The sequence below is a fragment of the Petromyzon marinus genome, chromosome 1 (assembly GCF_048934315.1).
Source record: "Petromyzon marinus isolate PM22_M1 ecotype Great Lakes invasive population chromosome 1, UKy_Petmar_22M1.pri1.0, whole genome shotgun sequence".
Classification (NCBI taxonomy): domain Eukaryota; kingdom Metazoa; phylum Chordata; class Hyperoartia; order Petromyzontiformes; family Petromyzontidae; genus Petromyzon; species Petromyzon marinus.
This window is the reverse complement of record NC_133667.1, coordinates 5,592,654-5,617,315: the sequence shown is the minus strand read 5'-3', so window position 1 is coordinate 5,617,315 and position 24,662 is coordinate 5,592,654. Positions and strand designations below refer to the sequence as shown.

The window sequence follows — 24,662 nt, the reverse complement described above, 5'->3', positions numbered from 1 at the left end:
GGCGGTGATGTCACCACGGTGCTTGTGCCAGGATATGTGCACTTTAAGGCCACGTGAAGTGTCGAAGGCTCGCTGGCAGGTGACTGGACAGACCCAGGTGCCATGGGTTGACTGAGATGACTGGCAGATGCACCACCTGTGCCCCCTACTGTGTCAATTGCTGTGTTTTAGCCGCCTGGCACTTCGCTAATTGTTGCGAGCATCACTCCTCTGCCCTCCGCTGTTGTTGGAGGGCAACTTCCTCCAACTGTGCAATAACGTCCTTCGCGAGGCTCCTCTACAGAGGCCGATCTTGACAACGCTGGTACCAGTTATTGGCAATTCAAATCAGCTCCATATCCTCTTGTATGTATGCATGTTGAACTTCCTTCGCACCATACATATTGAACCATGCTAATCGGAGGTGTACCACATCAATCTATTTCTTCTCTAGCCCATGCCATGCCCATTAATCCCCTCTTTTTGGCCCAATAAAAGCTTTTTTGGTATGCGGTGGCTGGCCATGTGGGCTACATGCCCCAGCCAACGCAGCCCTGCCTGTCAGAGTAGCTCACCGATGGAACTGTGTCTAGATCTTTCAATGATTTTTGAGTGCCTCACATGAAATCCAGCGTGGTTAAACCCAGGATGGATAATAGGCAGGCCAGCCTGAATGTTTCTAACCGGCACAGATGTTCCATTAGAGGGCTCCAAGTATTGCAAGAATAGAGATGGCACTAGACAGCACTAAGTGATGTAAAATTTAGACTTAAAACTTTCGTGACTGCAGGAATTCATATTCTTGGTTCTTTCGGTAAAATCACGTTTCTTTCCACCTGAAGAAGACCGCTTGTGTTGCGATCGAAAGTCGTGGGTTTTTTGTTTTTAATTTAGATTTTTGTTTTCTATCTACATGACTTTACCAAAAGAACCAAGCATACTAAGTGATGTACATAGATTGCTGAAGAAAACAGCTCTTCTCACACACTGTGACTCCTATAATAGTCCAAGCACATGTCGTGGCAGTGCGGTGACATAGCTATATTTTAATGATTCGTAATAATGATATATTATTACACTTGTTTACCTCGGAATTATCACTGAGTCTCAATACTCTTTCATCAGGGTCTTGATAAGTTTTCACAGTAGAGGGCGACAATCAGTGTATTTGCTAATTAAGTATTTTACAAGTAATTTAACACATTTGGACCATGACGCCACCACACAATGGCCAACTGTTGTTCTAAGGACGTTATGAAATATTTAAATTCCAGTTTGGAGCAGATGGCACGTACTCTTTATGGCTAATACACCCGCAGTATTTACCAGTGTAGACTATCGAGTTCAAACTGCGGACCTCTGCAACAAGTGGCGATCGAGCTGCCGATGGACTGCGGGGACCCAACGAGGGGCAACCGCGGGAAGGGGTACAAGCAGAAAGGGGAGTGCCAGAAGGGCGAGAGGAGGCTAAGTAGAAAGAGTGAGATGTCTGCTAATGGGGGAGGCCAGGTAGAAGGAGGAGAGCCAGGTAAAGGGTAGGAGCCCGGGTGAAGGGGATAAAAGGGGAACCTGGACGGAAGGGGAGGAGAGAGAGAAAATGGAGTCAGAGAGAGATAGAGAGGAGCTAGGTAGCAGGGAGAAAGGCTCCTGGGCCGGAGCGACAAAGGAGGCTATAGGTGGAAGAGTACGGGGTAGCCTGGACGAAGGTCGAGGGCTAGAGACAGGGAATAGTGAGTACTCGCGACGGAACATAGAGTGCGGATGTTGGCGTGAATAAACGGCAAGCAGCCCTGAATATTCAACCCTGGTCTCCGTCTGAGTCTGCAATCCCACAGGGCATTCTGAAGCACGACTTTACATTGGTGTCGGAAGTGGCCACCGAACCTCTGCAAGAGCAACGCTGCTATCGAGCCGATGAGGAAGAAAACGAACTCACGCCATGTCCAAAGCTGCTGCAAAATGCAAGAACTTACCTGTGCTGCAGTCAGATGATGAAGACACCGTCCACGTCGTCTCCTCGACATCTCTGGAGCCAGAGGCCTCTGCAATGCCAGCCGCTGAGCTGCCGCCGCCGGCGCAAGAGGCAGCCGGAAGTGCTCTTCGGCCGCCGCCACTGCAGGCCGGCCCGGACGTCTTCGGCCAGCTCGCGCAACTCGGCCAGCTGCTCGCAGCGGCCACTCAGCTCGTCGCCAACATATCCATCATGGGGCTCCAGCAGAACGCGCCTGCCAGCGAGTCGGAGCGGCGAGTTGCCGCCGCTCTTCTCACGGCGGCGGGGGTGTCCGCCATTTCGTCGCCATTGGCGCCTACCGCCGCTTCTTCTTCCGGCCGATGACGTCACAGCCGATGACGTCACAGCCGATGACGTCACAGCCGCCACTTCTCCATCCAGTCGACCGCTTCCGGCCGATGACGTCACGTACGCGACGCAGCATTTTGGCGCCATGTTGCCTGCCGATCGTACGCCGGCATCGCTCACACCGGACGCCGGCAGCGATTTTTTTTATATCGTCGCCTGTCCCTGGTCCGCCAATTCACCGCAGCTGGAGGGGACTGGACGGCCTTCCAGAGTCGCTTCGAGGTGACCAACTCTGCGGTGGGATGGTCGGCCGGGGAGGCGCTAAAGGCCCTGCCCACGGCCTTGGACAACAACTCCCTGGCCACGTTCAACGCCATCCCGCCAGCAGATCGGGCGACGCTGGCTCAAGCGTGCGTTTAGATGGCTGCGATTTTCGAGCCGCCATCCAGCGCACAATGGAAGTTCCAGCTGCGGAAGGAGGAGACGGAGACGGTGCTCGCCTTCCGCAGCGCACTATTGGCGCTCGGACGGGCGGACTACCCCAAGATGGACGGGGCGGCACACGACTCCCTGGCGTTGGAGCGGCTTCTCTCGCTGGCATGTGAGTTGGGCGTCGTCCTGGCCATCACTGAGGATGCCGACATAACGTCTTTCAAGGCCGCCTAAGGCATTCAGGCCCACCTCGGCTTACGCCAGTGGCCTGTGGTCATGGCATACGCGGCGGATCATGCCAAACTAACGGGCCCCACTCCGCACACCGACGACCAGGTGTTCGCCTCCTTCGCGCACAGCCAGCACGGGAGAGGGGCCACAAGATGCTGACCGGGGGAGCAGTGGCGGGTGGGGGAGCAGTGGCATGCGGGGGAACAGTGGCGTGCGGGGGCAACCCCTGTGCGTTGGTCCTCGCCCACCGCTTGCTTCAAATGCGGTCAGCGGGGTCACATCAACAGGGCCTGCCGCAACGTGGTGGGAGACTCTGCCTGGCCTGCATCACCCGGCGGCCCACGGTCATATTCCGAGGGCCCACAGGCGAGTCGGTACACATAACATCTCACTTATCTAGGACTCATCCAAATCATGCCGTCGACACTGTACAGTGGACGGGAACAACGGCCGATTGGCCTAGGGGCATCCGACAATGGGCCAGATGATGGCCTCTATTAAGGTTGGGGACACGGAACTATGGGGGCCATTTCTGGTCTCTAAAACGTTGGCCGTGCCATGTCTCCTGGGCACCGACTTCTTGGCCAGAATGCCCCTTAAAATCCTCATTGACCAGGGATGCATTGAGATGCCATCAGGGCACCGCTTACACTTTTTGGACTCTCCCACGTGGTTGCCTTCTATAGCCGCCAGCGTCCAGGCGATTTGTCAGTTCCGGAGAGGGGGATCCTGTTGATACCCTCATTCTCTAGTGCGGAACCCATCCCTCATTGGGGCTATGACTGTTGTAGCTGCATATCAGGAGCCCTTTCTGCAAGTTTTGAACATGGGTTCGGTGCACGCGGTCATCCAGGCTGGTACCGTCCTGGCGCACGCGTCCCCGGCTCATACTTAGGAGGACACCGCAGCTGTTGCGGGAGTTGTTGCTGGCGTAGTAGAGGATCGCAATTCACCCAGCGTATGGATCGATGGGCTGTGTGCAGAGAACACCATCGTGCGCTTTTAGACGAATTTGCAGAAATTTTTAGCAAAAGCAAATTTGACATCGGCCGCACTTCCTTGACTCATCACCACACTGACACGGGTAATTTGGCTCCCATTCGCCAGCATGCTCACAGACTGAGCCCCAACTAAAAAGAACATTTTGATGTAAAGCTTTCGTGACTGCAGTAATTCATATTCTTAGCTCTTTCGTGACTTTACCGAAAGAGCTAGTATATAAAAAGAACATGTCCGCCTTGCCATTGATGAAATGCTTGGGGCTGATATCATCTCACCCTCTAATAGTCCGTGGGGAGCTCCCATCGTTTTGGTTAAGAAACGCGATGGCAGTCTCCGGTTTTGCGTTGATTTTCGTAAATTAAACAAAATTTCCGTCGCAGATGCCTACCCTTTCCCCCGCATTGACGACTCGCTAGACGCACTCTCCGGTGCGCGGTTCTTTTCAACTCTGGACTTGTTGTCGGGATTCTGGCAGCTGCCATTGGATGAGGCCTCCAAGCCCAAAACTGCTTTCCGCACACCCCAAGGCCTTTTCCAATTTAACTGCCTCCCTATGGGTCTCCATTCTGCCCCGGCCACCTTTCAGCGCCTTATGGAGATGGTCTTAGCGGGTCTTCAATGGGACTCGTGCCTCATATACTTGGACTATGTCATCATTTTCAGCCGCACGTTTGAGGAACACCAACGATTGCGCTCGGTTTTCCTGAAGGTGCGGGCCGCTAATCTCAAATTTCAGCCCCAAAAGTGCCATTTGCTGCAGTCCTCGGTTAGGTATTTGGGTCACGTCGCGAGCCCATCGGGGGTGGCTACCGATCCCGACAAAACTGCATGCGTGCATGGCCGACCCCTCAATCTGTGGCCAAAGTTCGCAGTTTTGTCGGGTTTGCCTCCTACTACCGCCAATTCGTCCGCGACTTCGCGACAATCGCCAAGCCGATACACACGCTGACCGCCAAAGGGACATACATTTTCTTGGGGCGCTGAAGAGGAAGCAGCGTTTGTCGCGATCAGAGACTCTCTCGCCAACGTGCCCCCATTGGGGTACCCCGATTTTAGCTTACCCTTGGACACAGATGCCAGCGACATGGGCATCGGGGCCGTTTTGTCCCAGAGGGTTGACAGCCTCGAAAGGGTTGTGGCGTATGGCAGCCGCGTTTTGTCCCCCGCAGAACAACGTTACTGCGTCATGCATAGGGAGCTGCTGGCTATCGTCCATTTTATGCAGCTGTACAGGCCCTACTTGTATGGGAGGCGGTTTGTTGTCCGCACGGACCATCCCGCCTTACAGTACTCCTTGCGGATTGACCAACCTTCGGGTCAGCTTTCCCGCTGGCTCGAAGTATTGCAGGGATACTCTTTCGAGATAATCCAAAGGAAGGGCGCCCAGCACAGCAACGAATGTTCCCGCATACAGATAGAGGACGCCTCTCTACTTAGGTTGCGACGTCGCGTTACACCAGCTAACCAAAGCGCCTCTCCAATGAAGGCGCCGGTGGTCATCCTTCGGGGTGGCTTCATCATGCGGTGGGACGCCGAATCCCAAGGGTATTGCGTCGTGGTGCCCACGTTCCTCCGAGGGAAGCTTATCCGGGTGGTTCACGAGAAAGTCATGCACTTTGAGTTTTGGAAGACGTTGCTCACTATTAAACGAGAGTATTGGCTGGGTATAGAGGACGACGTGGCACTGTTTGTCAAAGGTTGTCAGGATTGTGCTCGCCAAAAACCGCCGAGCCGGCAGGATCTGCCCCCACTGCAATCCATACAGGTCAGGCGGGTCAACGAGCTGGTGGCCCTCGACATCTTGGGTCCGTTCCCGCTTTCAAAAAGGGGCCATAAATATCTCCTGGTCGGGGTCGAGTACCTCACCCATTGGCCCATGGCGTGGCCCCTTCCAGATCAGTCTGCTGCATCCATAGCCGATGCCTTTGTGCACGGCTATGTGTTGGACAAGGGGGCCCCCGAGCAACTCTTGACTGACCAGGGACAAGATTTCTCCTTTAGGTTGCTCAAAGAGGTCTGCCACCTCCTGGGCACGAGGAAATTAGGACGTCGCCATACCACCCTCAAACTGATGGGATAATAGAGCGACTGCATCACACCCTCACGTCAATGTTTTGCCACCAGGTGGATGCGGCCCAGTTCGATTGGGACCTGCACATCCCAGGCATCCTTGCGGCATACAGGTTGGCCCCTCATGCTTCCACGGGATTTTCCCCATTTTTTTTTTATGTACGGCAGGGAACCAGAACCCCCCATGCACGTCCAATTAGGCTTGGCCTCGTCCGGCAAGGGATCCGCGGTGCCTGCCCCCATGCGGGTTACGCTTGACAGGTTATGGGAGGCACGCGAGGCCGCGGCAAGTAATTTGGTCAGCCGGCAAGTGGCAAATGAGAGGTTGACGATACACCGGGGGGCGGGAACTCCGGGGGGGGGGGGGGGGGGTTGGTGATAAAGCCTGGCTTCATTGCCCGCAGGTGCCGCTGGGGACATCCATAAAATTTTATTGACTGTGTTAGGGTCCTGTGGAGGTTGTAGAGGTCCAGCAACCACAGTGCGTGCGCATCCAATTCGGCCGACGCCGTTGGATTGTGCACCCCTCTCAGTTGAAGAGGTATGTGCCTTGTTCGATTGATTCATCCCCAATCCCGGAGCGGGGAGTGTCTGATGTGTCCGACGAGCCGCGTCGGGGGTGTCAAGACGCTGTGTGTCAGGGTGCTTCTTCTCCTCCACCCGCAGGACCGCGGCACCTAGTTCCCGAGGAACCGCCTGCGCCCCTGCCAGGGGAGAGCAGTCTCGCAGGACCGCAATGCCAACGCTCGACCAGGCTCCAACTCAAGGAGACGGACCAGACTCGAGGATGAGGTCCAGGAGCAGGCTGTTCCATTGAGCGCCTTCCTGCACCCGACCGTTCAACGTGGCACTGTTGGCACAAGCGGTGTGCTCTGCGACGGGCCATAGCCCACTGCATGGGCCATCCGGTCCCTTTCGTGCTTACCTTATCATCCAGTGTTCTGTATCGTTATTCTTGTTGTTGTTACGTTGGCTGCTTCTTGTATGGGGTCGTTCACGTGCTTCGCGAAATAACGTTAACAGCCGGGATGGCTGGATTTTCTTCATGGCGGGGGGGGGGGGGGTGATGTAGAAGAGTACTGAGGGGACCCAACGAGGGGTAACCGCGGGAAGGGATCCAAGCAGAAAGGGGAGTGCCAGAAGGGCGGGAGAGGAGGGTAAGTAGAAAGAGTGAGACGTCTGCTAGTGGGGGAGCCAGGTAGATGGAGGAGGGAGGAGCCCGGGGTGAAGGGGATAAAAGGGGAACCTGGATGGAAGGGGAGGAGAGAGAGAGGAGCACGGTAGCAGGGAGAAAGGCTTCTGGGCCGGAGAGACAAAGGAGGCTATGGGTGGAAGAGTACAGGGTAGCCTGGACGAAGGTCGAGGGAGTCGGGAGAGAGGGCTAGAGACAGGGAATAGTGAGTACTCGCGACGGAACGAAGAGTGCGGATGTTGGCGTGAATAAACGGCAAGCAGCCCTGAATATTCAACCCTGGTCTCTGTCTGAGTCTGCAATCTGATAGGACATCCTGAAGCATGACTCTACACATGTTTATTATACCTCAAACTTCAAAACACAAATTTACAGTGCTCAGTTTTTTTGTTAAATCTTGAAGCCTGAAGTGAGAGCATGGACTGATATTTCATCTCAGTGTGCAATGACTAGAGGGAGATGCTAGCTTGCATTCTACAAATATTAACTTCAAGTACTCAAAACGTGTTTTATTAGTATTGAAAACTTCAAATCAACAAACTCATATTTAAAATGTAGAGCTAGCCCAGATAACGCATTGCTTACCTTCATCTGCTGTCTGAAGAGCCAGGACATTGACGATTTTTGCGACCACAAGCAGAAGAGGAATTCTGTACGACTCTGCCTTGGGAAACTCCAGGATTTTCTTGAGCAGCTCTAAAGGAGATGAAATTACATACTAATCCACAACTTTGTAGCACCCAGGAGACTCTTGTAGTTAAATAGTACAATTCTAACACATGAATTCCAGGGTAATGTTAAATTTTTCTGTCAGCACCAGCCCGATTTTACATGCACAGATAAAATTTTTGTTGATAATTTGTTTCAAGGACGGTCCTCAAACGTTTAACCTGCTGCTATGATGGTACGCTCACTCACGCCACCCTATGGTTAAACGGAATTGCTTTACTATGCAGTGGCTTTACATGAACACAGTAAAAACATTTTAATACGTCATCATATTCAGTCTTGCCTTCCCATAAAATCTAGAATAAAAAAATACAGTTTCTTTACTTATTTGTTTTATTCACGACTTATATTTCTTATTGTATCTGTTCTAGACAGTTGCACTTTATTTTGTGTGCAGTTGCAATTTATTTTGCTCAGTCTATTTTAGCCGTTGAGGTTGTGACGGATTTATTAATTTCTGTTCCTCTATGCCTCTGTACCGTTCCCGTTCTGCTGTTATGTGCACCGGTTCCTACTTCATTGAGGGTGATATTGGCACAGAAAATTTATGGATGCAGCATGATTTTTTAAATGTCAGACATCGATAAATCCGACTCGTGACTGAATGTGTATTCATTTTTGGACGTGATGATTATTTTTGTGAGCTTTACTTTCCGTATGCATTTGTCCTGGATGTATTGGCAATTGCATGCACAACTATTTGCGAGTATATATGTGATTTGTGTTTGCATGCATTATTGTCTGGGTGGAGTGGGAGTGCAAGACCATGGGTGATATAGGCAGCTGGGGGCAGGGCAGTATCGTGTCCACACTGGTCCAAATAGGCACAGCAGGAGGTACTTAACAGGAGCCAAAGTGCCAAATGTCCCTTGGAGGCAGATAGCCGATCCCGACATAAACAAAGACGGCAAAAACGCTCGAATATTCCCATATTCGTGCATCCATATTGTTGCATGACAAGTTGGTGTGAGAAGCAGAATGGGCCTAAATGCAAAACAACAGCATAGTGAGTGGGATGAATGAACCCAAACAGATGACGACTTTTCTTCGAATCTCGAATCCTTGAACAGTATTGTGTTGTGACAGTAGTACTTGGTAACCTGTTGTAATCTGAGCAGTAGAATTTACTGGGAAAGTGATCATTAATTAGTGTTGTTTACTTGTGACATGTGAACTATTTTTATAATCTGCGAGGAAGAAAGCTCAATGCCCAAAACGTCTCCTATTATATTTATAAAATTCCTTTTATGGCAGTGTTACTGACGAATGTTTTGAGTTTAGTTTTATTGTTGTATTTTCTTGGTTACCTGACTAGCAAATCCAAATTCTACATATCTTGTTGACATTTGACATTGAATAGTGTTGTGGTTTTAAATTAGATACTTTTACATACACATTTAGTGCAAAAGGCAAAAGTGTTGACTTGGCTGCTTCCTGTGTGTGTTTGGTCGCTGACTGTTTTGAGTGGAATCGCACCTTGACCTGAAAGTACTTATGCTGCTCTAATATGTTGATGTCACCAAAATAAGTATTAGCATCATAGTATATAAATCAAATACACAAAACGTTTTGTAGAGAGTGAGCGTGGAGATTCTCACCTGGGCCACCACCCGCTCTGTAAGCTGTGTGCAGCACCTCCTTCTCCTGCGCCGGGCCCTTGGCAGATAGAAGCTCCAGAAGCTTCTCCAGGCGTGGCACCGTGGAGCTGTCGTAACTGTGAGACAATACAGAGCATGACCCAGGAGTTACACATTCTCATCTAACAGCTCCAGCAGCCTCTCCCGGTGAGTCACTGTGGAGCCAGCACACCAGTGAGACAACACGGAGTGTGAAGCACAGAAACACAGCAGTAAACATAATTTAATCTGCAATGCATCGCCAATACTGTTACAGAAAATGCAATTATGTATAACAATGCTCCTCTAATGACCTATCATTACCAATATAGTTGAAACAATTTGTGGATCAGCTGTGAGATCATGAGAGATTTTGCAGAGATCTCAGATCTCATCAGTGTCACAGTCGTAAAAAAGTGGTAGAATAGCTTCAACAATTTGCAGGCGCACTCAATTGGAAAATAATATTTGTATATATTTTTTCAGATGTTATCAATATGAGGTCGGAACGTAAGTTTGAATCTATCAATGAACCCAATAATCTTAAGCATTCCATTTGTCCAATGTAGCTACTACCACAGGTAGTAGCTACATTGGAGAAACCAAACGACATATCTCGGACCGCATCCGTGAACATAAAGCAGACTTGAAACACGGTAGGACAAACTCCTCAGCCGTGGCATATCACTGTTTTCATTCAGTGGGTTCACATGACATTGACTTCTCCAGGACGGAGGTTCTCTGCAAGCCATCCGGCTACCATGAGAGATTCATTCATTAAGACATCCACATACACAAACACAGAGAAAATTTCAACCGAGAAGATGGATTCTAAAGTATTAAAGCTTTCGTGACTGCATAAAATTACTCTTTTTTTTTTTCGGTAAAGTCACGTATGTAGAAAAACAATAAAATTATATTAAAACAAAAAACAATCACGACGTTTCGATCACAATGCAAGCGTTCTTCATCAGGTGTCAAAAAGATGAGAGACGAGAATTCAACAAACCTGAAAAAACATTATGTGAAGCACACCAGTCAGGTCAACAACACAGACACTTCCTGGCAGACCACGAATTTCAGAAGAGTGTTAAATTTCGTGTTCAACCTTTGTATTGCACATACCAGCATAGATAGAATGAAAAATACGAGGTACACGGTCGGTAGAAATACATATACAAGTCCACCAAGAGGTAAGGAGGGAAGAAAGACGGACAGGGAGGCAGAGAGAGAGAGAGGGGGAGTGGGGGGTCGGAGGGATGAACAGAAGCTTAAATAGGAAATACGGTTGGAGGGGGGGAGGGGCCAGAGCGAGAGCGGCAGCTCAAACACGCACATCTTACACATACAAAACGTCAGCTCAAAAAAGGACCACCTCTTGTAAATACAAAACGGCAGCTCAAAAAATGACCACCTCTTGTAAATACAAAACGGCAGCTCAAAAAAGGGCACATCTTACACATAGTCACGTAGAATGAGAATAGAGAATAAAATAATACATTGATAAAATAAAATAACAATAAAATTCTCACGACGTTTCGGCCACAACACAAGCGGCCTTCATCAGGTGAAGGGACGAGACTGTCTGGAGGACAGTGCTGGAGCGTACAAAGCCACGCTCAGATCGCGACCTTTAAGCTGTGTGAGAAGAAACAAAGCGCCTTGACAAAGGAATTAGCATAGAATTTAGCATTGAAATAGCTGAGTGATTAGCTTGTGACTGGTCACAGAAATGGCTATGTTAAAGTCAAAGCATACACATCCACAGAGGCACCTAGTACAAATCAAACAGGATAATTAGCATTGAAATAACTAGGAGAATTTAGCATTTAAATAACTGAGTGATTAGCTTGTGACTGGTCACAGAAATGGCTATGTTAAAGTCAAAGCCTACACATTTGAGCTATTCACAGTAACTGGCTATACACTACACTATATAATGAATGCTACATAGTAAACCAATAACAAAACTAAAATCTAAATTACCTCAATGTTATCAATAAACTCTATATATTCTCCAATCAGCTAAGCTGCCGTTTTGTATTTACAAGAGGTGGTCCTTTTTTGAGCTGCCGTTTTGTATGTGTAAGATGTGCGTGTTTGAGCTGCTGCTCTCGCTCTGGCCCCTCCCCCCCTCCAACCGTATTTCCTATTTAAGCTTCTGTTCATCCCTCCGACCCCCCCCCTCTCTCTGTACCTCCCTGTCCATCTTTCCTCCCTCCTTACCTCTTGGTGGACTTGTATATGTATTTCTACTGACCGTGTACCTCGTATTTTTCATTCTATCTATGCTGGTATGTGCAATCCAAAGGTTGAACACGAAATTTAACACTCTTCTGAAATTCGTGGTCCGCCAGGAAGTGTCTAACTGTGTTGTTGGCCTGACTGGATGTGCTTCACATGTTTTTTCAGGTTTGTTGAATTCTCGTCTCTCATCTTTTTGTTGTATTTACCTCCGTGATTTGTTCTTGACACCTGATGAAGATCGCTTGCGTTTTGATCTAAACGTCGTGATTGTTTTTTGTTTAATATAATTTTATTGTATTTCTACATACGTGACTTTACCGAAAAAAACAATGAGTAAGATGGATTCTGGCTTAGTAACTATTGGAAAGATGTTATAAACCATTTCGGTTCTTAATTGATTGTATTTTACGGTGACCTTCAGACCGCAGTCCATTCGCTGGCACTGCCTCTTAATACCTTTCACACGACGGTCAATGGTATGGTTTATAACATGTGGTATAATAATAAATAGTATACCATTGTAATGTTTAACATAATTCATAAGGCAATATATAGTATCGTAATTGTATAGTGAATATATAGCAGTGTGGTATACAGTAGGGTTGATAGAATAAGACATAGTGTAATATTACAAGTCTAATATTTTATAGTCTAAAGTATAGGGTAGTGTATAGTAACACATTGTATAATTCAAAGGTGGAATTTGTCTATGGATATGATATTATACCATGTAGTTTAGATTGGAAGGTATAATATTGTATTGTATAGTAGTCCAGTTTATAGCATAGTTATAACGCAACACAGGACAGAGCAGCGCATCGTGGCTGTTTTGCTTTCTTATGCACCCAGCCCCCCTCCGCCACTCCGGAGGTGGGGCTGGTAACATGCTAATTCATGTTAATTCCGCCCACACAGCTTAAAAGACGCGGTCCATGCTTGGCAGTGTTCACTCAAGTGCTGTCTTCTGGACAATCCTGTTTCTCCACCTGAAGAAGGCTACTTGTGTTGTGGCCGAAACGTCGTGAGAATCTTATTTTATTATGTTTTATTTTTATTATTTTATTTCCATTCTACGTGACTTTACCGAAAGAACCAAGAAGATGAATCCCTGCAGTCACGAAAGCTTTAAATCGAAATTTGCAAACGATGTTATCACCATGTACCTTTTGAGAATGGTCAGAGAGGTAACTATAAAAAATTTTTATTGTACTGTCTGAAAATTTTGTTGACCAAGTCTTGTGAGCAGAATAGCATGGTCAATGGTGTCAAAGGCTTTGACATGTCAAGGAATATTGCACAGCAGTAGTGGCTTTTATCAAGGTTAATCAAAAGAAAATGTAAAATGTCCGGACAAGGATTATTGAATTAAATTTTTAATTGTTCCAATTTAACTATAATGCCTCCAGATATTAACATGGGCAATGCCAAGATTCTGTTTTATATCAATTGAGTTATGGGTGAGTGCTGGAGAAGATTTGGAAGTAATGGGACCAGGCTTGGTTTCAACACCCAACCTAATCAACAACATAACCATTAATATTTTAAGAATGTATTTTATACTGGGGTGCTGTCCTAAATGATGTTTCGTGGTCTCTCTGGACCAGCAGTGTCTCTTGTCAGTGCCCTCTGTACCCAGAATGTCTTGTGATAGTACTATAAGGATGAGACACTCACGTGCATTGCGTCTTCACCTCCATTATGACCTTCACAACTGGGTCTCCTTTTGCGTTTAATGTCCGCACTGTAATGAAGTGAGCAACAACACAAGATGGGCAGGTTAAATATTAGTGGGTCCTTCTAAGAATTTGAAAAGCAACTAAAGGTTACGGCATAAACTTTCGAATGTAGTTGTAAAACATTAAAAACATACTTCACAATGCATCTAAAATGTCATGTTACATCTTCTTTGGTTCTTTCGGTAAAGTCACGTAGAATGAGAATAAAATAATAAATTGATAAAATAAAATAACACAATAAAATTCTCACGACGTTTCGGCCACAACACAAGCGGCCTTCATCAGGTGAAGGGATGAGACTGTCTGGAGGACAGCGCTGGAGTGAAAAAGCCACGCTCAGATCGTGACCTTTAAGCTGTGTGAGAAGAAACAAAGCGCCCTGACAAAGGAATTAGCATAGAATTTAGCATTGAAACAGCTGAGTGATTAGCTTGTGACTGGTCACAGAAATGGCTGTGTTAAAGTTAAAGCATACACATCCGCAGAGGCACCCCTTGACAAAGGAATTAGCATAGAATTTAGCATTAAAATAGCTGAGTGATTAGCTTGTGACTGGTCACAGAAATAGCTATGTTAAAGTCAGAGCATACACATTCACAGAGGCACCTAGTACAAATCAAACAGGAGAATTTAGCATTGAAATAACTAGGAGAATTTAGCATTGAAATAACTGAGTGGTTAGCTTGTGACTGCTCACAGAAATGGCTATGTTCAAGTCAAAGCCTACACATCTGAGCTATTCACAGTAATTGGGTATACACTACAATATATAATGAATACTATAGTGAACCAATAAGAAACTAAAATATAAATTACCTCAATGTTATCAATAAACTCTATATATTCTCCAATCAGCTAAGCTACCAACAATAAGTCGTTATATATCACAATGCTATTTGGCGAAAAAATGGGTGGATTCTTACCCTCAACTTTAGCAACACGGATAGCTACGGGCCCCGTTCAGACGGACAAGTTCATCCATGGTCGGAACAGAGGAGGGGGAGAGAGACAGCTGCGAGGCGCTGTTATACTCCATGTTGTAAACCATACCATTAACCGTGGTGTGAGAGGTATTAAGAGTCAATGCCAGCGAAAGAGCTGCGGTCTGAAGGTCATCGTAAAATACAATTAATTAAGAATGGAAATGGTTTAAAACATCTTTCCAATGGTTACTAAGCCAGAATCCATCTTCTCGGTTGAAATTGTCTCTGTGCTTGTATATGTGAATGGCCTCATGAACGAATCTCTCATGGTAGCCGGTTGGTTTGCAAAGAACCTCCGTCTTGGAGAAGTCAATGTCACGTGAGCCCACTGAATTATAACAGTGATCTGCCACGGCAGAGGAGTTCGTTCTACCGTGTTTCAAGTCTGCTTTATGTTCGCGGATGCGGTCCGAGATATGTCGTTTGGTTTCTCCAATGTAGCTACTACCACAGAGGCACTTTAGTTTGTAAACGCCCGGGTACTGTATTTCTGGAACAGCATCTTTTACAGATGGAACTAGATCACGGATTCTATGTACTGTGTTGAATCGGACCTGGATCTTGTGTTTATTCAGGATTTTGGAGATCTTTTTAGTGACCCCTGCAATGTAGGGTAAGGTGATGGTTTTGAGTGGCTCCACAAGAGGATCCTACTTCATGACTGGAGTGATGGTTTTGCGGATTGTGTAGTCAGAGTAACCATTAGCCCTGAGAGCCTGGTGTACGTGTTTGAGTTCACTGGTAATGTGTTCCTGGTCGGAAATGCATTGGGCTTTATGGTATAGAGTCTTGATGAGGGAGTTCTTCTGGGATGGATGGTGGTGGGAATCCGGTTTCAAGTAAGCATCTGTATGAGTAGCTTTCCTGTAGACAGAGTGGCTCATTGAACCATCATGTCTCCTTTTAATTAAGACATCCAAAAAGGGTAGTTTGCCATCTTTTTCGACCTCCATGGTAAATCTGATGGCTGGGTGTATGGAATTGATGTGGTCCCGGAATTGGTCTAGAGCAGGCTGGCCATGTGGCCAGATGACAAAGGTGTCATCCACGTACCTCTTCCATAAGGTCGGGCGTAGAGTGGCAGTCTGGATGGCGTCAGTTTCAAAATTTTCCATGAATACATTGGCTACAACCGGAGATAGGGGGGAGCCCATTGGGGTGCCCTCAGTTTGTTTGTAGAAAGTTCCATTCCAGGTGAAGTATGTGTTGGTTAAGCAATGTCTCACCAGGGGGGGTACATCAGTATGCAGTCCTTGATGAACCAGGTCTTCAATGATAGCGATGGTGTCAGGTACCGGGACTTTGGTGAACAAGGACACCACATCAAAACTGACAAGCAGGTCGTCTGGGGACAGGGAAATGCCTTTGATTGTCGATACCAGGTGAGTAGAATTTAGTACCGCAGAGGTGTTTTTTCCAGTGAAAGGTCGCAGTATATCAGCAAGACAACGTGCCAGTTTATAGGTGGGGGAGTTGATAGTAGAGACGATGGGACGAAGGGGTGTATCTTCTTTGTGTATCTTTGGAAGGCCATATAATCTTGGTGGTCTGGCAGCAGAGGGTTTCAACGAGAACTGTTTGGTCTGATCAATTAATGCTGTTGAATCAGAGATGATTTTGTTCGTTTTGGTAACCAGGCTGTTGGTGGGATCTCTTTTTATTTTTGTATAGCTGCCATCGTTAAGTAGTTCTTGAATTTTGTTGTTATATTCTGTTTTTGTCCATGATGACAGTGGCATTGCCCTTGTCGGCTGAGAGGCAATATCATTTCTCTTTTTTAATTGAGGTAGTAGCTACATTGGAGAAACCAAATGACATATCTCGGACTGCATCCGCGAACATAAAGCAGACTTGAAACACGGTAGAACGAACTCCTCTCCCGTGGCAGATCACTGTTATAATTCAGTAGGCTCACATGACATTGACTTCTCCAAGACGGAGGTTCTTTGCAAACCAACCGGCTACCATGAGAGATTCGTTCATGAGGCCATTCACATATACAAGCACAGAGACAATTTCAACCGAGAAGATGGATTCTGGCTTAGTAACCATTGGAAAGATGTTTTAAACCATTTCCGTTCTTAATTAATTGAATTTTACGATGACCTTCAGACCGCAGCTCTTTCGCTGGCATTGACTCTTAATACCTCTCACACCACGGTTAATGGTATGGTTTACAACATGGAGAATAACAGCGCCTCGCAGCTGTCTCTCTCCCCCTCCTCTGTTCCGACCATGGATGAACTCGTCCGTCTGAACGGGTCCGTAGCTTTCCGTGTTGCTAAAGTTGAGGGTAAGAATCCACCCATTTTTTCACCAAATAGCATTGTGATATATAACGACTTATTGTTGGTAGCTTAGCTGATTGGAGAATATATAGAGTTTATTGATAACATTGAGGTAATTTATATTTTAGTTTTTTATTGGTTCACTATATAGTATTCATTATATATTGTAGTGTATACCCGGTTACTGTGAATAGCTCAGCTGTGTAGGCTTTGACTTCAACATAGCCATTTCTGTGACCAGTCACAAGCTAATTACTCAATCATTTCAATGCTAAATTCTCCTAGTTATTTCAATGCTAAATTCTCCTGTTTGATTTGTACTAGGTGCTTCTAGATTTAAAGCTTTCGTGACTGCTAGGATCCATACTCTTTGGTTCTATTGGGTAAAGTCACGTAGGTGAAAATAATGTGTATGCTCTGACTTTAACATAGCTATTTCTGCGACCAGTCACAAGCTAATCACTCAGCTATTTCAATGCTAAATTCTATGCTAATTCCTTTGTCAAGGGGTGCCTCTGCGGATGTGTATGCTTTAACTTTAACATAGCCATTTCTGTGACCTGTCACAAGCTAATCACTCAGCTATTTCAATGCTAAATTATATGCTAATTCCTTTGTCAAGGTGCTTTGTTTCTTCTCACACAGCTTAAAGGTCGCGACCTGAGCGTGGCTTTTTCGCTCCAGCGCTGTCCTCCAGACAGTCTCGTCCCTTCACCTGATGAAGGCCGCTTGTGTTGTGGCCGAAACGTCGTGAGAATATTATTGTTATTTTATTTTATCAATTTATTATTTTATTCTCATTCTACGTGACTTTACCGAAAGAACCAAAGAAGATGAATCCTTGCAGTCACGAAAGCTTTAAATCGAAAAATGTCACATTACAGTAAATAATTATGATAAAATATGATTTTTGAAATGTATAGAACTAGAAGCTTTGGCATTAAATGATATAACTTCTTTAAATTTAAGAGTTAGATTTTAAGCTTCAACCTCCACTTACTAGAGATCCACAAGTGTGCATCATTGATATCTTATATGTATCAACGTAGTATATGCTCATGTCTGTCTCAATGTTATGTTACTATTATGACTGCACAGTCGATACAGTTTTTATATAAGTACATATATAACTGTATATATTGATTCCAAATTACACAACATCGTGCGGCTAAAGTGTAGAGAAAGAAAGTTGTCATGGCACAATAAAACGTTAATTAGGCCACTAATCCTTCCAAAAAATGTTTTCCAAACACCGGTTGAGAAATTTATCTCGGTTAATTGTGGTGAGTTTGCAGCAAACACTGTGTTGCAGGAGGAACTAAGGAATGCTGACGCATGTGTGTACTCTATGTTGAACCTCTTGCGCACCGTAAGAAGACAACTGTGCTAATCGGAGGTGCGGAAACACACCCCTATAGTGTTGTGAGAGTGTAACTTAATTAAGGTTAGCTTTATCGTATGGATCATGATAGCTCTCGTAAACACAATCCAATATTCGGCACATACCCTGTAGAAAGACTGGCACATTGATCAAAGGGTTACCCTAAACTTGGTGATACAATTACACGATGGGTAACCCTTTTTGATATTGATTAAATGATAGGGCAGGCTGGTGCTTCCCCATGACGTGAGCAAGATGTCGCACATCTTGCACTGTTTGATGTCTTTTTTTTCATTGCTTGAAAATCAATGCTAATGTCACAAATTAATTACTTCTAAGGACAAACCCATGTTGAAATAGGTTCCAAAATCCATGCAAAAGCATGATTTTTCTTGTTTTAATGAATAAAATACTATATTTTCAAATATTTACATTATTTAAATAGCCGTGTGTAGTGCAGGTCTGTAACCCAGTGATTTAGAGATGGAGTTGGTTAATTTAGCAAATCCGCAAGTGTGACACATCCAAGCTGCATAGCCATTAGTAGGCAACAGCAAGTATGTTGCTAAATTATAGAGCTGGGTTATCTGATTATCTAGGCAATCTATTACTCTACTGGTTATTGATTTTATTACTAAACTAATCGATTAACCTAAAAACTGTTTAAATAAATCTCACCTCTGTTGCTACAAGGGCTACTGGACAAGAGGTGATGGGCGGGGCTTGGTGACATCATCAGCATTATTAGCACGTCACACTGGGCATGGCTCAAAGGGGGTTTCCCACCTTCAGGAGGCAGGATGTGGTGCCCGTCCCCATTTTGAAATGGGCTCGGGTAATCGACCACAAAATAGTCAACTGAAAATGTATTCAATTAGTCGACCTAATTGACGAATTGTCCCAGCTCTACTGTACTGTGTGCATGGGCTTGGTGCTCTACTCATAGGCAAGGATTTTCTCCAGGTGGGGGGGGGGGGGGTTATTGTGGAAACAAAATAACAAGACAGTTACAGACCAGTGCCAATCAACTGCTGAATGACGGCATCTGCTGACTTGTTGGCTATGAGGATGGCTTGACCATACTTCACCTCACTAATCAGTGCCGGTTTGTGAAATTCCTTTACAAATTGTAAAAAAAAAATCTTCAAACAGCTCCATGAAAAAATCTTACAAAAAGCATTGATATCGTGATAGACATTGGGTTGTTATAAGTGTTCAAGTGTGACCGATGCAAAAAGAGTATTCATTACAACATCAATACTTTTTCAAAGACATTTTGACGGATCACTGTAATTGTAAAATAAAATCCCCTGAGGCGACATATTTTGCTCTCTATAATGCATGCACACTTCACCTTTGGCTGCTTTTTCCTCCTTCACCTCCTCCTCTGTCTGATGAGAGAACAAACAAAACCACGACGACCATCAGCACCGAGAGCCAGGAAGCAAGCCGAGCACAACGGTGCACAGGGGGCCACAGGAGGTGGCTTCGTCTCTCCCCACTCGGCCCGGGGGCACAGTAATGGGACTGCCGTTCTGGGAGGAGGCATCCTGCTACCACAGCAGGGCTCTGTCTGGGATGAGCCCTCCCTGCGCTGTCCCATCACACTGGGGGATTTTGTTGCCACTCCTCTTTTTGGTAGCACACTCTTGGTTTGAACTCAAAACTGTTAGACCAATTAAAGTAACATACTCTTTGGTTCTTTCGGTAAAGTCAAATAGATATAAAAATAAACAAATAACGACGTTTCGGGCGCAACACAAGCAATCATCAACAGGTGGGACAACCACAGCATGAAACAACTGCTGAGGCGGGCAAAATGGCTGCTTGTAACAAGGGGCTATATAGTAAAAGGGGGGGGGGGGATGGAGCCAGGAAGGAGGGCTGGAGAGGGTGGGGGAGTTGGATAGGGAGAGTAGTGTGCAGCATGCTCCTACGGTACGATAAAATGCCGGGGCTGAGAAGTGAGTGGGGCTGGGAGTAGGGAGGCTAAAGAAAACTGGAGATGCGGATATGAACACAAACTATAAAGGAGTTAAGGTTTTACCTGGTTAATAACATCCTTCCAATGATTGCTCAATTTGTATCCATCTTCTCAGTTGAAGTTATGTCTCGCTTATATATCTGGATGGCTTCATGAACAAACCTTTCATAGTAGCCTGACGGTTTGCAGAGTACCTTGGTCTCGGAAAAAACAATATCATGAGAGCCTACAGCGTTATAGCAATGGTCAGCCACAGCGGAGGAATAAGTTCTGCCGTGTTTCAGATCTGACTTGTGCTCGCAAACACGGTCCGAGACATGACGTTTGGTTTCCCCAATGTAACAGTCACCAAAGATGCAACTTAGTTTGTAGACTCCAGGATATTGTATGTCAGGAACGACATCCTTCACAGAGGGATTAGATCTTGGATTTTGTGTACTGTACTGAATCGAACCTGGATTTTGTATTTGTTCAAGATTTTGGAAATCTATTTGGTCACGCCTGCTATGTATGGTAACGTGATGGTTCTGATCGGCGTCTCAGGGGGTTGCTTCTCCATGGTTGGAGAAACAGCTTTGCGGATAATGCGCTCCGAATATCCATGTATCTTAAGGGCCTGGTGTACGTGTTCCAGTTCACTGGCTAGGTGGCGTTGGTCGGAAATGCAGTGGGCCCTATGGCCCACTGCATTTCCGACTAACCAGGTTTCAGATAGGAATCTGTGTGGGTGGCTTCTCAAACAAAACATCCAGGAATGGTAGCTTACCATCCTTCTCCACTTCCATGGTGAATTTGATGGATGGGTGTATGGAATTAATGTAGGTGAGAAATTGGTTAAGTGCTGGACGGCCATGTGGCCAAATGACGAAAGTAGCATCCACATATCTCTTCCACAAGGAAGGGCGAAGGGTGGATGTCTGGGTGGCATCTGTTTCAAATTTCTCCACTAACATTCGCTATCACTGGTGATAGGGGGGAACCCATGGGGGTACCTTCATATTGTATGTAGAAAGTACCATTCCAGGTGAAGTAAGTGTTGGTAAGGCAGTGCCTAACTAGAGTCGGAACATCAGGGTTCAGTTCATGTTGGACTAAAACTTCAATTATTACAAAGGTGTCAGGCACAGGAACCTTGGTGAACAGAGAAACCACATCAAAGCTGACGTACAAATCATCTGGGGACAGTGAAATGCCCTTCATTAGAGAGACCAGGTGAGCTGAGTTATGTATTGCTGAGGCAGTCTTGCCAGTGAATGGAAGCAAGGTATCAGACAGAAAACGGGCTAGTTTGTAGGTAGGTGAGTTGAAACGATGGGCTGAAGTGGAGTGCCTTCTTTATGGATCTTAGGAAGACCATAGCATCTGGGTGGTCTGGCAGCAGAAGGTTTTAGGAAGAGTCGTTTGACTGGTTCGATTATAGAAGTCGAACTGGTGATGATATTGTTGTTTTTTTTAGTCAGGCTGTTAGTAGGATCTTTGTTGATTTTGGCGTAGCTACCATCATTAAGAAGGTCCTGGATGATGAAAGTACCCTCCCCCCCCCTTACTATATAGCCCCATGTTACAAGCAGCCCTTTTGGCCGCCTCAGCAGTTGTTTCGTGCAATGGTTGTCCGAAAGTACCAAAGAGTATGGATCCCTGCAGTCACGAAAACTTGAAATCTAGATTCAATTAAAGTAACATTTTGTGAAAAACTGGACAATATTTTTTTAATTTGTGATTTGTTTTTTACTTTATTTAAAATCATGCTCCAAAGGACATACCAATCACTTTGCAGAAGAATGAAATATGAACTCATGATACTACTCCATATCCATAACAATCATAAATGGATAAAAGTTTAAAAAGCCAGTGAACAGGCTTGACATCAGCGGAGCTTAGTGAGCTCATTCACTAACCACTGCACCGGCAGCACTGCGGTGTCTCCATGAGGAAACGCGAGCAGCTAACTGAGTGAGCAGAGTGGTCGTGGCCAACAACACCCACAGCAGCAACACCACGCATTCAACCCTTCACAGGGAATGCCTTACGAAAATGCATAAACATTATTTAAATAACAGCCACACTGGAATTATGAGGTAATGTCATTGAATGTATTTTTATGAAAACCAGGTGTAAATTACATGAAAAGGGAGTCTACAGATTTATCCACATAAACGTCATTTTAGACCTCATTTGTGCAATCAGTGCCATCTCACCATCTGTGAATAAAGTCGGTGAAACCGGCGCGGTGAGACTCCCATGGCCATGGCTTCCCATGACCACTTGTGGTGTGGGATAAAAAACGATTCACCCATAAACGATAAACCAACAAAAAAGAGACTAGATGGCTCAATGAGCCATTCTGTCTACAGGAAAGTAACCCATACTGATGCCTACCTAAAACCTGATTCCCACCACCATCCATCCCAAAAGAATTCCCTCATCAAAACGCTACACCATAGAGCTCAATGTATCTCTAACCATGAACACCTAACCAGTGAGCTCAAACACGTTCACCAAGCTCTCAAGGCAAATGGATATTCTGACTACACAATCCGCAAAGCCATCACCCCAACCGTGAGGAAGGAGACATCTGAGGATCCAGTCAAAACCATCACCCTGCCATACATAGCAGGGGTAACCAAAAAGATTTCCAAAATCATGAACAAACACAAGATCCAGGTCTGATTTAACACGGTACATAAAATTCGTGATCTGATCCCATTTGTGAAAGACAAGATTCCTGACATGCAATATCCCGGCGTCTACAAACCAAGCTGTATCTGCAGCAGCAGTTACATTGGGGAAACTAAGCGACATGTCTCAGACCGTGTCCATGAACATAAGGCAGATTTGAAACATGGTAGGACCAATACTTCTGCTGTGGCTGATCATTATTTTAATACGGCTGGCTCATACGAAATGGATTTCTCTAAGACGATGGTACTTTGCAAGCCTACTGGCTATCAACAAAGATTCGTTCATGAAGCCATCCATATATACAGACACAGAGACAATTTCAACCGAGAGGAAGGTTATAAACTGAGTAATCATTGGAAATGTTATCAACCACTTTGGATCATGACTCGATTTGTGTTTTCTAGTCAACCTCCACCGTCAGCAGTGTGGGTGTATGGAGCGAGGTGCAATGCTTTGATTGGTGTAGACCTACTGCTGGTGTCAGAGCTTTCTCCTACATTAACAGCTGCCCCGGCCATTTCTAAACTTTATAAACAGCTCTTTGATTGGTGTAGACCTACTGCTGATGTCGGAGCCCTCTCCTACATTCACATTAGCTGCCCCACCCATCTCTAAACCTTTATAAACAGCTCTTTGATTGGTGTAGACCTACTGCGGTGTCGGAGCCCTCTCCTACACTAACATTAGCTGCGCTGCCCATCTCTAAACCTTTATAAACAGCTTGCCCTCAGAGGCTAACCTCCCTGTTCCTGATGACGACCGCTTGTGTTGCGATCGAAACGTCGTGATATTTTAATTCACTTTATTTTTATTATTTGTTATTATTTGTTCTACGTGACATTACCAAAAGAACCATAGAATATAGATAAAACACCCCTCTGGTTCAGGCTGTGTGCGCCACACAAGGATCTCGTTGTCTCTCACAGCAGGGACTCGGCTATGCCTCATTGTTGAGCCATTTTGCTTGCAACTGAAACACCGTTTAACACGTAATACAAACTGCACCGAGCAGTGTGAAGGCGTGCGGTATTCTCGCTATGCGCTTGTAGTAATGTAGGCCTGGCAGTTTCACAGGAAAACGTTTAGGGCCGTTACTTTTAAAGAACCCCATTGTATGTAAACATTAACTTTAAATGACCATACTGATGTAACGTTTGCTTCCCACAAAATATAAAATTACTTTTAACTAAAGCTGACAATTTAGTGTCATGTTTCCCACTGCTTCATCCCTCTCACCTTTTTTCTGGATATGTTCACATGGTTCTCCAGACCTCCATGTGCTATCACATCTGACAAATCAGCACACAAGCACAGTGAACAAAAACATAGATATATCAAATCATCATTATTGTTCATACATGTGTAGAGGTGTTAACTACTCACTGTCCAGTAACCTGCATTGCCACTAGGTATCAAAGGGGCAGTGCAGCAGTACCTCTGTGTGTACATAACGGTTGGGGTCAGACGAGGTGAAGTGGATCGTAGCCACAGTTTGGTAAGAACCAATCAGGCAGTTCCACGTGGGAATGTGGGATTAGTTACACCTGGCCACAAACGGTATAAGGGTGTCCGCGCAGAGCACGGGGAGTTATCTCCCTACATGAAGACCGAAGCCCGGGCTGAAGATAGACAGGACCCTGGACCCAGCCTTCCAGCCCTTCTGAGGGCTAAGGCTCGGCGTATCCAGTGGTCAAGACCCGCCGGGCCAGCGGTGGGTCAGATAGCCTCCCCTAGGTCCCAGCCGGAGGACTCTAGGATAGCGGTAGACGTGTGAGTAAGTCCCGCCAAGATAGGAGGCTGTACCTCCTTAG

General features: G+C 45.8%; 1 protein-coding gene across 2 annotated transcripts in view; it reads right to left on the bottom strand.

The window, feature by feature from the left end:
* LOC142907221 (uncharacterized) overlaps nucleotides 1–24,662 on the bottom strand; it is a 219,061-nt gene that overhangs the window by 36,992 nt on the left and 157,407 nt on the right. For both annotated transcript variants that reach the window (XM_076056544.1, XM_076056484.1), the window contains 5 exons: nucleotides 24,088–24,140; nucleotides 19,540–19,576; nucleotides 13,472–13,538; nucleotides 9,533–9,648; nucleotides 7,791–7,901 (listed from right to left, as the gene is read on the bottom strand). In XM_076056544.1, coding sequence (XP_075912659.1) covers nucleotides 7,791–7,901; nucleotides 9,533–9,648; nucleotides 13,472–13,538; nucleotides 19,540–19,576; nucleotides 24,088–24,140 — 384 coding nt within the window. The remainder of the gene's footprint in view (nucleotides 1–7,790; nucleotides 7,902–9,532; nucleotides 9,649–13,471; nucleotides 13,539–19,539; nucleotides 19,577–24,087; nucleotides 24,141–24,662) is intronic.